Below are 17,097 nucleotides of genomic sequence, written 5' to 3' on the forward strand. Positions count from 1 at the left end.
ACCAAGAGGATTTGGTGAAAGGCATTGCAAGGCATCACTACAACCTTGGCCGTTTCTACACAAGGTATGTATTGTGTGCTTGTGATTGGCCACTCACGGAAGTTTGCAGGTCCATTACATGACATCATCAACCTCTGGGTTGTCTCTCATCCCTTCCCTGGGTAATCTCGCTATTAAAACCCCCAGAAATAAGCCGGAAGTTTTAAAAAAGTGGGTTTTGGGCAGCCACTAGATGGTGTTGTTCCATTACAAACAATGGAAAGCCTAGTACAGCTGCCGGGAAATGGTATTTTCACTTCTGCCTTGTGAAAGAGCACACCCTCATTGCACCAAGGGAATGGAAGCAAAACGCTTGGTAAGGATGCAGAATTTCCTTTAATGTAGAGACTTCCAGGTGCAGACTCAGATCCAGGATCACCCTAGAACTAGGGAGCTGCTTAAATCAGGGAAGTGAACCAGCAAACGATGGAAGTTCTACTTCCTATCAACCCATCTGCCTGACGAAGATCTGCCAACCATTATTTCAGCTTTGTCCAGATTAAATAGTAAACTGCTTATCATCATCCAATCCTCAGTCATTGCCAGGCTCTGAGTGGACTGGAGGCCTGGGTTGGGTGACAACCCTTAGCAAGGCAACTACAGGGATTTTCCTATTAGCATTTTGTTAGAGACTAAACTATGTCCATAACTGAATCAGCTTTAAGCACAGACATTCTAAATAATGACTCATCGCCCATGTATTCATGTAGTAGATTCAGCAGCAGAACTCTTTTATTCACATTAAGCAATTAAAAAAGAGAGATGGTTCCAAAAATACTACTAGTTTATGATCCAAGAAAGACAGATTATTTCTCAAAGTACCCTTGACCCACCAATTGGAGAAACTTACCTGTTTGTTTGGCCCTGCTCTGTAACAATATTTAGATATCAGGTAAAATCCTTTTTGTTCTGGGAGGCCTATGGCCTAACTGGTTCTTGATTTTGTCTAAGTCCAGCTCTTCTGGAAATAGGTTTTATCTGTGGTGTATTTTAATATTTGATGTTGTTTAAATTGTTGTGATTGATATCTGTTTTTGTTAGGTGGTTTGGAAAAAAGATGAAAAGGCTGGGTATAAATATTTCAAATCAAATCAAATATATATATATAAAATGTGTTATGTAGTCTGAAATTTTTAAAACTTGGAATGACTTGCAAGTGTCTTAAAAAATTGAATGTGGCTCTGCTTTTCAATCATTTCTAGGCTTAAAGGAATAATGTTTTTAAAACAATATTTCTAACATCTGAATCCAGTTGTTCGCTTGTAAAAAATATCGTAATTATTATTGTTTTATCTTTTCTTGAGTACACAGAGGGTAAGTTTACACAGTCGACCAGCTATAATTTTCATAGTGCCAGAACATTTATTTATAAAACAATCCTTCATCAAAAATGCATGTTACCACAGAAAACTACAACTTCCACTGTGTGCCATACATAAATACAGTTCCTCTCTAACAAATCCCAATTACTTTTATCTCTTTACCTCTTTTGGGGAGAGAAATGATACAATCAGATTAGTATTCGTATTTTGTTTACGCATCATTATCAGAACAACTCTTTGTAATAGAAATTGATGTAGATATTATCATGTTCCCTAAAATCTTCTATGGTGTCCCAAACAAAATCCAGCCACCAGCCTGCCTGCATTATTATAATGAATTTAGCTTGCAATATATCCAAAACAAAGGAAGTAAGGGGAACCAATTTAGGGAGGAAAACAAAAAGTCTGTTTCCCTCCCTCACATGTGAATAAAACTTTTCCTCAAACATTTGAATATAGTAACACAATCTATATAAAAATCATACTGCATAAAAGAGAATAATATGTAGAATACCAAATTCCAAAACTGAAAACACACACACACCATAATTAAAAAGGTCCATGTAATTCATGGAGGGAGGGCTGGAATGGGATATGGAATATGCACTTATGCACTGCAATTATTACAGTGACTCCTCATGCAGGCTGAACCTGTGCAGTCATATGGACGTGAGGGGACACGGTAAACAAGGCACTGTTAAGTCATGCTGGATTCCTTCATATGCGGGTATTGTATCCATGCTCAACTAGATTAAGCCCGTTATGTATAAATGGCATTGCAGTTGGGCCTCATTTTTCTTTTTAAAGTCTCAAATGAAAGATCAGGAATAGCTCAGAAACCTGAGTGATACAATAGCCACACCAAACAGTAAGGCCGTTTGCAGAGAATTCAGATGAAAACACATACAGCTCCCCCTCATTTTGATTGAGCTGTGGATTGTACATCTGGGTATAATTGGGCAAATGACAGAAATTGTTTACGAGCCAAATCCTTCCACATAACCTCTCTTACACGCACAAAAAATATTTTTGACACAAAGCCAGACAAATCTTCTACCCACTCATCCATAAGCCCTTTGGACAGGTGTGTGTGTGTGTGTATCTTTACAACAATGGAATGAGAAGTGTGTTGGAGTATTATCCAGATTTTCATGGCATCAGCTTTGGTCTGTCAGGGACACACGAAGCAAGAAAAGCCAAGAGTACCATATCTTCAAAATCCGGTTTTCACAGGACACACAGTGCTTGAAAGGACCATACTTCCGGGTTGGGTGGGGGGAGCGGAACTGAATGTTATCAACCTGGCAGGGGATGCTTGACCAATGGGAGAGGCTTGTTTCCCAGCCCCTGTCCAGATTTCCCCCTGCTACTACAGTATTATGAATGGAAAGTAACTAATTCACAATTCTCTAGAAATAACCCAATTATCCAGTACAGCATCTGAAGGCTCCGCCTGGGAGCATTCCCCCCAATTTTGCCCCATTCCAGCAAACTGTTGCAGAGTTATTGCTCCCAGCCTCTTTTTCCCAACGTGTGCAGATTTCCCTGAAGAAGCCAAGTCCTCAGTTCTCTAGCGCAGCATCTGAAAGCTCCCCCCGAGAGCATCCCACCCACCCCCAATTTTGCCCCACACTTTCACAGAGTTGTAGCTCCCCCCTGCTTCTCCTTCTCTGGGCAATTTCTCCCTGCTTGCAATGACAGGCTCCCATGATTCTGAGACCTCGCCAGATCGCCACTCTGATAAAGGAGTTATGCATCAGAGAGGTGGCTTTACACAACATTGGGGAAGCAATTTATCACAACATTGGAGAAGCGAAGTAACGCAAACATCAGAGAAGTGCATAATCACTGAGGCTAATTACTCCCACAGGCAAAATGGGAGAGCAGGGTGATTCTGAAGGCTCGAAAGAGTGTTCTAGGGCTTTGATGTACTGGAAAGGCAGGTGAGTTACTTTAGTTAACTAGGTTACAGAGGGCACGGCCAGGTAAAAGACACACCCCTAGGAATGCCCTGGGATGGGCACACAGCAGCTGAACTGCAGTGGAGCCGAATTACAGAAAAACAACAAAGTAAAAGTACTCTGCAAAAATGCAGCTTCCCCATAGGTAAACTCTGGGGTGGCTGTAGAGCAGCCACAACATCATGTGTCCCTAACAACTTTAAGCTACAGTAGCATCAGAGAAAACCTCCCATGTAGACAGGCCCTAAGCAGGAGCTCAATACTTAATGAAAGAGTAAAAATATAATTTTTGCAACATATAAAAGGAGAGTGTGCAACTGTGTGTTATTTAGTGTGTATTAGTCAGAAAAAATATAGGCAACTGTACTTGGTTGAAATTTGATCAAAAGTTTGAAGAGCTTCAACACAGAAAATGGAAACCATGGTGTCATAATATTTTCCTTAAAGTTAGGATTCCTTGCTTGTTGCACTTGCTGATTAAGTTTATACATAGTCATAATCTCCCAAATTTTATCAATCCACTGTTCTTTAATTGGTTGCTTTGGAGACTTCTAGTTACATGCTATACATGACTTTGCAGCTGTATACAATTGCTTAAGAAGGCTTTCATGCAGGAATCCAGGATCATTAGGTTCAACAAGATGAAGAAGCACAGCTTTAGGAGTTACCGGTGGTCTAACATGAAGAAATTATTTATTTATTTATTTATTTATTTATTTCATTTCTATACCGCCCAATAGCCGAAGCTCTCTGGGCGGTTCACAAAAATTAAATCCAAGCAACACACAATAAAACAATTTAAAATATACAGAACATTAAAACCACAATATAACAATACAACCACAATAAAACCTAGCAGCAGTACAGGAGTTTAAAATACAGATTTAAAACAGCAAAGATAAAAATTTAGAAAGCTAAAATGCTAAAATGCCTGGGAAAATAAAAAGGTCTTCACCAGGCGCCGAAAGGAATACAATGTAGGCGCCAGGTGAACCTCACTAGGGAGCTCATTCCAGAGCCGGGGTGCCACAGCAGAAAAAGCCCTCCTCCTAGTAGCCACCTGCCTCATTTCTTTTGGCAGGGGCTCACGGAGAAGGGCCGCTGATGATGATCTTAAGGTCCGGGCAGGCACATATGGGAGGAGGCGATCCTTCAGGTAACCTGGCCCCAAGCCATTAAGGGCTTTGAATGTTAACACCAGCACTTTGAATCGGGCCCGGAAATGGACTGGCAGCCAGTGCAGCTGGAAAAGTACTGGCGTAATATGAGCTCATAGGCCAGTCCCTGTTAACAATCTTGCTGCCCTATTTTGGACCAGCTGAAGTTTCCGGACCGTTTTCAAAGGCAGCCCCACGTATAACGCATTGCAGTAATCCAGACGAGAAGTTATCAGAGCATGGATAACTGTAGCTAGGCTATCTCTGTCCAGATAAGGGCGTAGTTGGTATACCAGCCTGACAGTAATCAGCAACCGTGTTCCAAAACTCCTGCACTGTAGAACATTCCCACCAAAGATAAAAGTATGAACCAATCTGACCACACCCCTTCCAACAATATTGACTATAATAATGTAGTTCTATTAATGTAGTTACCTAGTAATTTTAGCTGTACCTAACTACTTTTAAAATAGTTTGTGCTCATCAGTTCTGGTCTCAAAGGTATCCTAATTGGGAAATGTTATTTAGCTAATGTGATTACTAGCCAGAATGTCGGACTACAATTGGCGAAATCAAGGTACCACTGCTCAGTCAGGAAACTCACTGGGTAACTTCTGACCAATTGCTATGTCTCAGCCTAATGGTTGTTGTGAGAATAAAATGAAGGCATGTGGGGAATGGGGAAGAGAACACCATGCACACTACCTTGAGCTCCTTGGAAGCAAGGAGGGATTATAAATGTAATTAATAAAAAGATAGATAATTTCATTAAAATAAAATAAAAATAAAGTATTTGAATTTGACCATTGTGCCATCTAAGAATGTTAGCAACAACACAGACAGGCATGTTTTAAAATCCTGAACTGGAACCAGCAAGTGATTTTGGGCATAAATCACACCCAGGCATCTTTCTCATATAAAGTTAAACATGACAGCCAATTTATACAGGTCATGCACAAAGCATGGGCAGAGTTCCACACAGGCTGGCATCTTACTTAGAATGCTTTTCACTTATGTCCCAGTCCCTGTTAGCATGCCAGGATGGCTTCTCTCTAGGCCGGCCTTCCCCAACCTGATGCCTTCCAGATGTTTTGGACCACAACTTCCAACATTCTTGACCATTAGCCATGCTAGCTGGGTCTGATAGGAGCGGAAGTCCAAAACATCTGGAGGGCTCCAGGTTGGGGAAGGCTGTTCTATTTATTGAAAGTAAAAATAAACAAACAAAACAGATTTCATTTTACTAATTTCAGATTTTATCAAAAAAGCATGGGAAAGGTTGCTTCTTCCTGTGCTAAGCTAATTGGTTATTTACGAGCGCTGGGACTCACTCTTTAAAATTCATACTATCAAGAATACAGCACAGATTTGGGAAGATCTGAGCTATTAAATTTGACAATTGATTGCTGTTGAAAATGCTAGCATTGCATGAGCTGAGTTATAGGTCAAGTGGGAGCCAGGGGTCAGAGCTGGGACATTGAGCGCCAGTAGACTATAGCCGCCCAAGCAAACTCCCAGCCTAAGCAGCAAGCTTTTAGATACCTTTCTGATGAGGCACACCAATGGCAGCCTAGGCTTATAGAATTACTCTAGTACCCAGGAATCCCTCAAGTTCTTCAACCTGCAGCTCTGCTGTCTCTCCGCACAAGGCAAACAGAGACATGGTTTTCCAGTTCTTCCCAAGCATCTTAGCTTCTCACACATTGTATAGATATATTTTCCTAAGGATATAATAGGGATGTACATGTATATACTGTATATGAGATGATTGACTTTATAGACTTACCTTTGTTAAGATCATATGAATGCTATGTAGAGGAACACGCCAAGCTAGAATGTCAAGGCCTTTGCTGTTTCCAGAGAAATTGCAATGTCTTATCCCAGGCATATGTAATTTCAGTTATGAAAGAAATAAAACTGTTTCGGGTGATACTGTTCTGAATTCCTAAACGACAGTCAACAAAAGAAAACAAAGATAGTTGATATTTGGCAGATACATTTTTTCATGATGAACTAGACGTTAGTAGATTTCCCCAGCTCCATTTCATTATTCTTCTGTAGGCTGACTCTGTTCCATGTTCAGCTTCATCTTTCTTCTGATTTTTTATGGACAATTTCTGATTAATTTTGGAACTGCTGCATGCATGGTTTGCCTCCATTTATTTACATATTTTTGTTTCAAAGTAATCCATGTACAAGCAATTGTGTGTTTTGAAAACAGCATGGTTTTATTTTTTAAAAAGAATGTGATGATTTGCATGAGTGTGTAGCTGCAGCAATAAAAAGCATGGGTGTAGATGGGGTGGGGAATAAGATCTGCATCCCCGACTTCAACAAGTAAACAACTTTCTTTCTTTTTTTAAACCAGGAGCTATAACTGAACCAGGATGCAGGTTTGTGAAGTGAGGATCACAGAAACGGTGCTGACCATCTGCAGCGGGAGTTTGAGGACTACCTGTGCTCTTCCTTCTGGCAATAGCTGTAGCAGAAGCACCTTTGCTGTCAATTGTTTACAGATTTTGTAGTATAATTTGGTGCCAAAACAGTAAGGTCTTGGATGCTCCCATGGATTTTTTTTTTAAAGTAGCACTTCTTTTTTTATAGCTAGGAAGGTTGTAAGGGTGGCCTCCAACCTAAGTGGTACCATGATGGAAGAGGGTTTTAAACCCTATACCCCATGGTATATCAGACCCACACCTACATGCTATTGAGAAGGAGATGTTTCAGGGCTGGCTGTACAGCAAACTGCTCAGCTGGCTCAAACCTGAGCTGTAGCTGATGAAGAGGAAGGTGCACCCTCCTTCCCATGCTGCATTAGTTCAGTGGTGGGTGTGCATTGAGTTGCACAACTAGGAGGGGAAAGGTTGGCTGCTGGAACAGTGGAATGAAGGCTTCTTCCTATACTGTCTAGGAGAATTATTTTTTCCTTGTTGAAGTACGTTTGTGTATGGGGGTGGAGGGAAGAAACTGACCCACCCTCCCCTTGCTTTCATCACTCTTAGGGCTTTTAAATGTTTTTAATGTCCTGTTCCTACATGAGGAGGTTGCACGTGTGCAGCCCTCTTTAGGATGGGTGTGGTTTTTTAAAAAGTAGTATTTCCCTGCATACCTAAAGAATCCATTGAGTATACAAATTTCCACTCTGTTTGGCTCTGTGTCACTGTCCTGCTGGTTGGCCTAGAACCAATATATTTGTTCTCAGAGGCAGGCAAATGGACCCTCAGAGGCAATGGCAAATTGCCTATAAGGCTAAGCTGTGGCATTTCATTGGGCATAAGTATAATTTTTGACATGTTCAATTATAAAAATATGCGTTGCTTTCTCAAATAGTCTTCCATTTAGCCAATCGTTTACTTTTAAGTTTACTAACGTCAGGATTCCAGAAGAATACTTCAAAGTCACCATTCATCTTTCTAAATTGCAGCTATGCAGATTAAGTAATAAGACAGAACGCCGAACAGCACCGAAGACCTCAACAGTATATAATACAATTTCATTTTATTTAAAACATACTTTGCACGATATAAAAATATTGATCACAGTGAGATTTAACAATTGTTACTGCTATAAACAGGAATGCAGTACAATATTTTTAATGGAAATAAATTATATAGTCATTATCTTTTTAAAAAATCACAAGGAAGAACACCTAGGCTGTTTGGTCATTGGCAAAAATCAAGACCTTAGTGAGTTCTTTATAATGAAGAAAATCCCAGTTGTTGTTTTTTTACATTTGCTTTTCATGTGTCTCAGAGCACAAATGAGTCTGTCTTGGATAAATCCTATAATGTCTCTTCTGCACAGTAAATCCAAAATGTTAGCAGTCTTAAAAAAATGAAAACAGGAAAAATGTACACCAAATTGTAAGATGATGGCTTCTTCTCTAATTGATAAGTGGTCTTTTCCAATATGTGGGTACACAACGACACACTTCTTCACTGTAAGAATATCCAGGCTCACAGCGTTTCGTTCGAACCGTACATGGTGGTCTGTAGCAACTAAAAGAAGATGGGAAAAACAGGTGTTGGAAAAACTCTAAAACTTACATGAGAAATGTTTCTGTCTATTCGAGAGTCTGCATTGTGTACTCGGAAAAGCTGATAACACCTGCTGGAGGATGCTTTATAAGTTGTGTGGATTCAGACAGTGCTAACAGGCAGACAAAAGGTAGATCGGAAACTACTGGTAGATCTCTGGGTAATTTGCAATAGATTGGCAAAGATTTCAGACTGCCACTTATTTAACAACAAAAGAAAAAGGCTCTTCCACCCCGAATTAGGCTGCTGAAATGAAGAATGTTTGTGGGGAAACCAGGAGTGGGTTTCGGGGTCAAAGAACAGTGAGCTCATTTCTGATTTTGAAAACCAATTCCTGAGCTGAGCATATGCTCAAAGGTACCTTGTTCCTTTATTCTAATTGTATGGCTGGCCACTAAGCCACTATTTTTCATTTGTGCCCAGTTGGTGGATCTTTGGGTTCTAGCAAAATACAAAGTAGAACCTGTACACCTGAAATCTGTTCACCCATGTGCTAACAGAACTGGACACTATGTATGTAGTTACAGGTCTTAAAGCCCTTCTCCTCTTGCCACAGTCCCTTCTCTTTCACAGACCTATTTTAAAATACTTGTTCCATGGTAATGTTTATTTTTGTTCGGGATTATGAGGTGAGACTTTGGTGCTTAGGATTGCACAACAGCCTGTTTACCTTAGCACACAAGCCCCTATTATTATAACAGTTAAAATCACCTATTTGAAATAATGAATGAAAGCAGAAGGGTAGAAGCTAAGAGGAAAGTGAAGCAGGATGTTTTACCAACTTTGTATTAGTGAGCAATAGAACACTAACTTGCAAGAACAGGCCATCAGACATCCCTTTGCAGGAAACTTAAAAACCTGCCTCTTTCTTAATTTTTGTTATGTGCATTCGAAAAGACAGATACAAGATAGTACAGTGTGACATGTTCACATTCAGAGGTCATATGTCACTGAATACCAATCGCTGGGGGCAAAAGTGGTGGGAGGAGCGATAGAGAGAGAACATATTTGTAAGTTCAATGATTCCAACAAATTACGAACATTTATGATGATGATGATGACATTATTTTCTGCTTTTCTTGAAGAAGCTTGTTCTCTGCCCCCCATTTTTTATCTTCACAACGATCTTGTTAGGTAGTAACTGGCCCCAAATCACTGAATGAAGTTTATGTCTGAGGGCCAAATTGCATGTTACCTTAGTTGCAAAGTGCTAGTCTTAAGTACACTTCCCCCCAGCTGCAAATTGCTAGCACAACCTCTACCCCAAGACAGAAATCTTAGCATGGGGGTTAAGGGACTTTAACCCTTTGCCCCTTCTGTGGTCCCAATCCAGATCAGGCCCTCTACACCTGCAATTTGTATTTCCAAATCAGGTCCCACTGGAATCAATAGAACCTTTTCTGGCAATGCAAATCGCAGATGTGGAGGCCTGGTCTAGACTGGGACCCTCACTGGGGGCAAAGAGTTGAAGCCCCCCAACCAACATACTAGGGTCCTGATCCAGATCGTGTCATCTCCTCCCCCGCCCCCGGCAATTTGTGGGGAAAGCTCCCCTACACTCGAGGCCAGAATTATGCAGCTATGGTGATATGTAGTTTACCCTTGACTGGAAATTTTAACCTGGGTCTCCTCAGTCCCAGTCCAATAATCTAGCCATAATTAAAATAAATGTGCATCTTCTATAATAATTATTAATAATAAAGTGCCTATGTTTTAAATTGTATGGTACCTAGAGAAAATGGCTTATGATGCATTTAATACATTGAATAAATTAAATAGATAGATAAACAAGCTATGCTATGAACAAGTATCCATGGATGTTTAAAATATTAAAAATCAATGTAATTATCTGACTAATAATGTAGTTTTTTTTTCTGGTATTGAGCTTCTATTTACTAGTCTAAACAATTTATCTGTAATGAGCCATCGTACAGATCAGTTACTCTCTTTAAAAAAAAAAAAATGCCAATAATTTATCTTGGCAATAGTCTGATTTAAAACATGCCCTGAGCCTGTGCAGAGAACACACACTTTTGCTCATGCACAGTTCTTACTACATCAGTGAGAGAAATATACAAGTTTAGAGCTTAGACATATGACAAATTGAAAAGGCGATGAAAAGACAGCAATAATGTATAGCGCTTCAGTCAGGAAAGTAATCAAATATTTTACTAGCAAACACTTCATGCTTACAAAATAAATATTTTGCATCAGTAGATAATTTGTTTCTACAAGGATTGCAGCAAAAAAGCTATAAACAAGTATGTCATAGCATGATAATTTCTTAAGGTTGTTTTTAAAACAGGTTGACCTAACATAACCTCACACTGACAATGCCAAATAGCCTCTGGTGTATAATGTAGACAAAGTACTAGTCTTTGGCTTTTTCAAACACTGGCAGTGAGTCAAGAGCGAAAAGTGTATGTTTCAAGTTTCAACACAGCTATATTTTAAATTTGTTTTTAAATTTGTCTCTCTGTTTTTATTAAACATAGTATAGTGATGCTCTATTGACATTCCTCCTGATTAATAGCTCACTTACATATTCCAGTTTACAAATAAAATATTAAACGCGTGGGCCTGCAAAAACACATTTGTGGAGAGAAATGGGAGAAAAGTACCAGGACAAAGAAGAGGGTTTCTCTCCTTACCCTCACTTTCTAACCTGATCAGCTCTTCCCCGCCCCAATCCAACTTACAACCCAAAGGCTGCTTCCGTGTCTGGATCTCCTTAATTTGAGTGGGGAACTTGGCTCTATGGACCTGGCTCTGGGGACAGCCACTGTGGCCTGCCTTCTGAGCTAGAAGCGTCCTGCTTTGGCTGGAGCAGGTCTCATATAGGAGGGGAAAATGGGTTTGCAGAATGTTAGCGTTCTCGAGCACATGTCTTAAGAGCACATGTTTTCCAAGGCCAATTCTTCTGCCTATGGACTCCTTTGTCATCTTTCTTTTTACTACAGGGGGCACTTTTGCTCTCAATCTAAAAGGCTTTTCAGGGGACAGTGAGGAACTAAGCCCTGAGTCCAATTCCTTCTGCCTTTGGAGTCTCAGGCCCCTTGCTTCCCTTCAACCTAACCTCCACCCTGTTTGTCTGATTGGTTTTGCTTGTGCACTACTCTCTATTGCAGACATTCAGAGGCAACAAAAGGGCAGTGCGCATGTGCAGCCCTTGGCCCCTGTCAGGTTTTTTTGTTTATGGTGGTGACTTAGAAAAAACACAACATATGATTTTCTTTAATATGTAGGAACCCCTTTCTGGTCTGTCTTTCTCCCCATTTCCCCTCCTAGTAAGTCTGCATGTGGGACGCCTATTTCACTAATATAACAACAGAGTCATTTTCAGTATCTTTTTCCTGGGGCAATTAGTTTCTTGTTATTAATCTCCATTTATTGCAAAAGCTGAGGATAGAGTAGAACACAGAGTTGTTACAGGGCACTTCATATGTTAACATGGCACTGTGCTGCCTTGAGTGCCATTTTTCTTGGTACAAAAGGCAGGGTACAAATCAAATAAATAATATGCTCTGTACATAGATAGATGATCACATGTTATGAATCCATATACATATAAAGAACTGTAATGCATTCTAGGAAGCCACAGTTACCTATGACTACACCATGTTTGCATGCAGCACGTTCATGTGCGTAGAATTGCCAAACACGATATACGTTAATATGTTAATTCCCATATGAACAAAACTTTACTGTAGGAATGTTGTAACACGAAATGGCCCTTAGCCTAATAATTTTTGCAATTGTGTAGTAATGGGTAATAGTTATAGATTACTAATGCATTCTCTTGGAATGTATATAATTATGTACAGTTCTGCAATTCTGCGACACAGAATTTTAAACACTCAGAGGGTATGCTTCCAGACAGAGGCCTCCTAGCACTACCATCAAAAGACACTGTGCAGCTATCCTGTCTTTTCATCATTAATGGTTTTTGGGGGAAAGAAAGAAGACAGAAGCAGCAGTGGGAAAACGAGGGAGGGTTACAAGTGGAATAATATCCATGTAACGTTCATGTGAACAAACTGTGTGGGACCTAAGGTACTGATCCTATTTAAAGAGACTGTATACCTGTTCCTTTCTTCTCGTGGCTCTTCTCTCAGCATAAACTATACAGGAGTAAGGAGCAACAAGGTCTTAATAAGTGCTTTATTAAACAGTAGTAGCTGATTGTGTGACCATACATAGTGAAGTTGCAACCAGTGGTAGCCAATCTTTAACAGTAGCAATATGACAAGTGAGTTAGATTTGAAATTTACTAGTATATTAGGATTTTCAAGGGCAGCTAATGATGGTAGGTACACACAAATGCATGTTTAGTATGACCAGAAAAATGAGTTTGAAGTATTGTGAAAAAACAAAATCAGCATTCCATGTTTGTAACAGGATTACATTAGAGCCAATTATTACGACAAATCAACACAGCTATGAGGAAATCAGTAAAGAATGGGGAAGACACAGAAGCTATAATCATCCTGGGCTGGCCTGCCACATCTTGTGCAAGGCTTTCTGTATAACCTGTCACACTGGATTGACTTATTTGTATAATATATACAATTCTGAATCTCAAGTTACATCATGCCTGGTAAAAATTTAAAACATAACTTTCTGGCATAGACATAATCCTGGAGTTTATATTAAAGTCTAGGCTAAGAGAAAAAATAATCCATGATGGATTAATTGTTGAGCTATGCGTTTTCATCCTGTAGTTTTTTTCCTATTAAATATATCCACAGGAACCATATTATGCAGGTGGGGGATTGTTGGGGGAAAAACTTTCATTTTTGGTACAGGTCAGACATATTTTCTTCCTCGCTTCAGATAAGCTGGTTATAGTTATTAATAATATTTTTATAGAAATTCTCAGTGCACATTATACTTTTTAATTGGACTGATTCAAACATGCATACTTGATGACACTTGTATGTGTGAATGAATGAAAGTCCTGTATGTTCTCCACACAGAACTTTCTTATCACCTCACATTGCCTACAACACAATGCTTTTCAGCTGTGAGCAGGCAAATAAGCTACCCAGCTCACCACTGATAAGCGCATATTTTATTCTGGTGAGAGTCCCCATCCCTCTCTGGAGCCTGGAAAACACTGGAGGATCTCCGTGACCTTGTGCTGAGCCCTGAAGAACCTTAGAAAGCAGTAAGGTATCTCACTATTTTCAACACAATAGGAACAAACCCATCCCCACCCTCCCCAGCTCAGTGCTCTGCATCAGGGTGGTAGCATATTCCTGCAGTCAGTGTGATGTCACAGTCAAGACCTCACTCTTCATTCACAATAATTATTCACAACATTAAAACTTTTTTTTTTTTTAAAGACCTCACTCTCCTATGGTGGTGAGTACCAGGGCCAACCAAATCTTGTGGACTCCAGGCTGAGTCATCAGATATTGAAAAATGAACAGAAACATCTGTGCTTTCTTAGCTCCCTCTCATTATGCCATTCCTGACTGCCCCTGCCACCACTAGCTATTCTCTCCTCTCTCTTGCCACTAGTCATTCTAGTCCTAATGAGCTTATGGATTGTTATGTTGCTTATCCTGGCCAGAGGGAAAACCTTTGGGACACCCATGCACACGGCGTCTATAGTGTTGCCCCTTGGGGCACAGGAAAACATTATGGAGATACTAGTCAAGTGACTTTTCGTCTAGCCTAAGAGACAGTAGATCTTTATGCTAGACAGGAGAATTGACTAGCCACAGTGCTAGTGTAAATCAGGAGTATGATTAATGGATGCAACTCTTGCTTTTTCTCTCTCTAGAGAGAATGGGCTTATGGCTTGTTAAGGCCAGAAAGGAGAATAATAGTGAACTGAGAATAGGTCACTCAGGGCCAAAACAGACATTCCTTTAAATCTGTATCTAGCAGCTACATCTCCCCCCTCTTTTTTTTTTTTTTTTACTGTTGAGCAGATGCAGAGCTCCCAATCCGGATTAAGACCGTGTGTGTGGGACACAAAGGGCTGGGTGTGCCTGATCTCGTCTAATCTTGGAAGCAAAGCAGGGCCAGTCCTGGTTAGTACTTGGATGGGAGATGCCTGGAAATCAGGCTTCCTGCACTGAGCAGGGAGTTGGACTTGATGGTCTTGTAGGCCCCTTCCAACCCTATGATTCTATGATTCTAAGAGGAAAGCAGAATGGGCTATGTATCTATAAAGGTAAAGGTGTCCCCAACCAGTCGTGTCCGACTCTAGGGTGCGGTGCTCATCCCCGTTTCTAAGCCGAAGAGCCAGCGCTGTCCGAAGACGCTTCCGTGGTCATGTGGCCGGCATGACTGAACACTGAGGTGCACGGAACGCTGTTATGTATGACCCAAATATAGATAATCTTTAGCTGAAGAAGATCTGTGTTGCAATTCTGTGGAAACTGCCTTTCGACTTTGTTTTCTTCTGGTTTTCTGAGCTGTCATCTACTTGTAGCCTCTGTCATACAACAATCCTTGCAAAAAGGAGGACTTCCAGCATACTCAGTAAAAATCCTTGAATTTGTTGCAGCACATCATCACTGTATGTATTTAAGAAATTTTTTTTTCCTCAGTCCATTATAACTGCTGATTTGGGCAAGCTCTCTCGGGTTTGTCACAACTAGCTTACACAAACCAACTAACTTAGAAGCCATAGGATCAAGTCCACAAAATGGATATTGAAATACTATGCAAAAATGTACATCAAACACCACTGAAAGGTTGAGTATGCAACATTGAATATGCAGCTTCAGAAACAAAGCACAGAAGCATAACTGATTTAATCCAAATGCTAACATAATCCATACCTATATATCATCACAGTCTAGGTATGCATGGATGCTCTGAAACCACAATTATTTCATAAAAAATGAAAAAAAAAAGGCTCAGAAAGCAACCATGTTGTTTACTACAAAGAACACATATCATTCACATTATGGTCATCACTGTGGATTTTTGGGCCATTTGGTTTAAGTGATCGGCCGATGCATACAAGATATACTAAAAACTTAAATTTCAGTAAGATCTCCTTCAAAAGTGACTTTCATCACATTTTTTGGATAGTATCCAAAACAAATGCTGTCTAGTATGTGTTGATGGGAAATGAAATGATTTTGTGGGTAAAGAAGCAGTAAAGAAGATCCATGTTGGCATAGGTCTGTTTCATCACTGACATTTAGGAACTGGTATAATATTCCTAAACATGGATTACTCAGGCAATCAAAGCACACATGACCAGTGAGCAGATCAAACAGCATGTTCTGGTCAAGCTATTATGTATGACAAGTGAGATGTTTTATTTCCGGACTAGTAAAACAGTTTGCATACTGTTTTACCTCGATAAGCATCAGACTTACCTGTCAGAAATCAAGCGTTAGCATGATTAGCAAACTTAAGAAATGCAAGAAACTGTAGCCAATGCCTTTCAGCACCACAAAAATAATATTTAATAGAAGTTGCAAGACTATGAAAAACTTTCAGTTCTTTACTTACCTGCATGTCTGGTGATGAAATCTTTTTCCTTTCAAGAAACATTTGTTTGGAGATTCTACACATTCACAAATACACTTTGCAGGATTTAATGGCTGATGTTTAGGGCATGTTCTTTTACATACACATTGGCACTTTTCTTCATCAAAATCCTTGTTGGGTCCACATGAGCTAGGCAGCAATTTATTTTTACATGTACACTGGCATGATGTTCTTTCTAATTCTTTATGGAGTCCACAGCTGGAAGGCCTCACTCCCCCTTTGCAGACACACTGACAGGTTTCTTCATCAAGCTCCTTATTAGGTCCACAGATATCATGGTATCCTTCCGCAGTGTCTATGAGCATAGCAAGCATTGGAAAAACATAAATTCTGCTCCAGGCATTGCCAAAAAGTGGAACACACATTTGCTAATTTCACATTTTTGAGCTAAATAATTATATCCTACACCCATGTCTAAATCACTGGATTTGTGATCCCTCAGTGTGAAGTGAACAAACATGAGTAAATTGTGCCATATTCTCTAAGACAGTTGTAAAAGATTAAAGAGCTCTTAATCTTGGGAAGTTTATGTTGATTTTTTTTTCTTTTGCTTGAATAAGAACACGTGCCTGTAATCTGCTAAAGCATGTTTGCTTACCAGTATCTCCAAGATAGGAAGAGAAACTGAAGTCATGGTGTGCCAGACATCTACAAATGTGATTATTCCAAATATGATTTTTTGGACAAGTTTTGTTTGCCACATGACACCTATGGAAAAAACATACATTCATGATTTATTACAATGAAAATACAAGACAAGTGTGTCCATACAGAGATCTGCTTCAGCAGACAAATATAAATTTAAAAAACTTTTATTCTCGTCCTATTATACATCCTGCTCAGGGCCAGTGTGTCAAGTGGAGGCATGGTTGGGCACCTGCCAAAGACCTACGCAGGGGCCAACTGACAAGAGCCCCCTGGACTTGTTCTTGCTTTTCACCATTGCAAGCTGTTGCAAGCTGCTATAGCCTTTCTCTCTGGCCCAGGCTATAGTGATGGTGAGGAGGACAAGCAGATGCCATCGCCTACATGCTTATTGGCCCTCTCCCTGTCAAGCTAG

The 17,097-nt window shown here is 40.0% G+C and overlaps 1 protein-coding gene across 2 annotated transcripts in view; it reads right to left on the minus strand.

Moving 5' to 3' along the window:
* Positions 1-7,965: 7,965 nt before the first annotated feature.
* VEGFC (vascular endothelial growth factor C) overlaps positions 7,966-17,097 on the minus strand; it is a 74,173-nt gene continuing 65,041 nt past the window's right edge. For both annotated transcript variants that reach the window (XM_084860296.1, XM_084860295.1), the window contains exons 5-7: positions 16,636-16,745; positions 15,999-16,332; positions 7,966-8,477 (exon numbers count right to left, since the gene is read on the minus strand). In XM_084860296.1, coding sequence (XP_084716422.1) covers positions 8,363-8,477; positions 15,999-16,332; positions 16,636-16,745 — 559 coding nt within the window. In that variant the 3' untranslated portion in view covers positions 7,966-8,362. The remainder of the gene's footprint in view (positions 8,478-15,998; positions 16,333-16,635; positions 16,746-17,097) is intronic.

This window comes from Heloderma suspectum, chromosome 5, assembly GCF_057233095.1.
Source record: "Heloderma suspectum isolate Gila_16-S chromosome 5, 16-S_ref, whole genome shotgun sequence".
Taxonomy (NCBI): Eukaryota; Metazoa; Chordata; class Lepidosauria; order Squamata; family Helodermatidae; genus Heloderma; species Heloderma suspectum.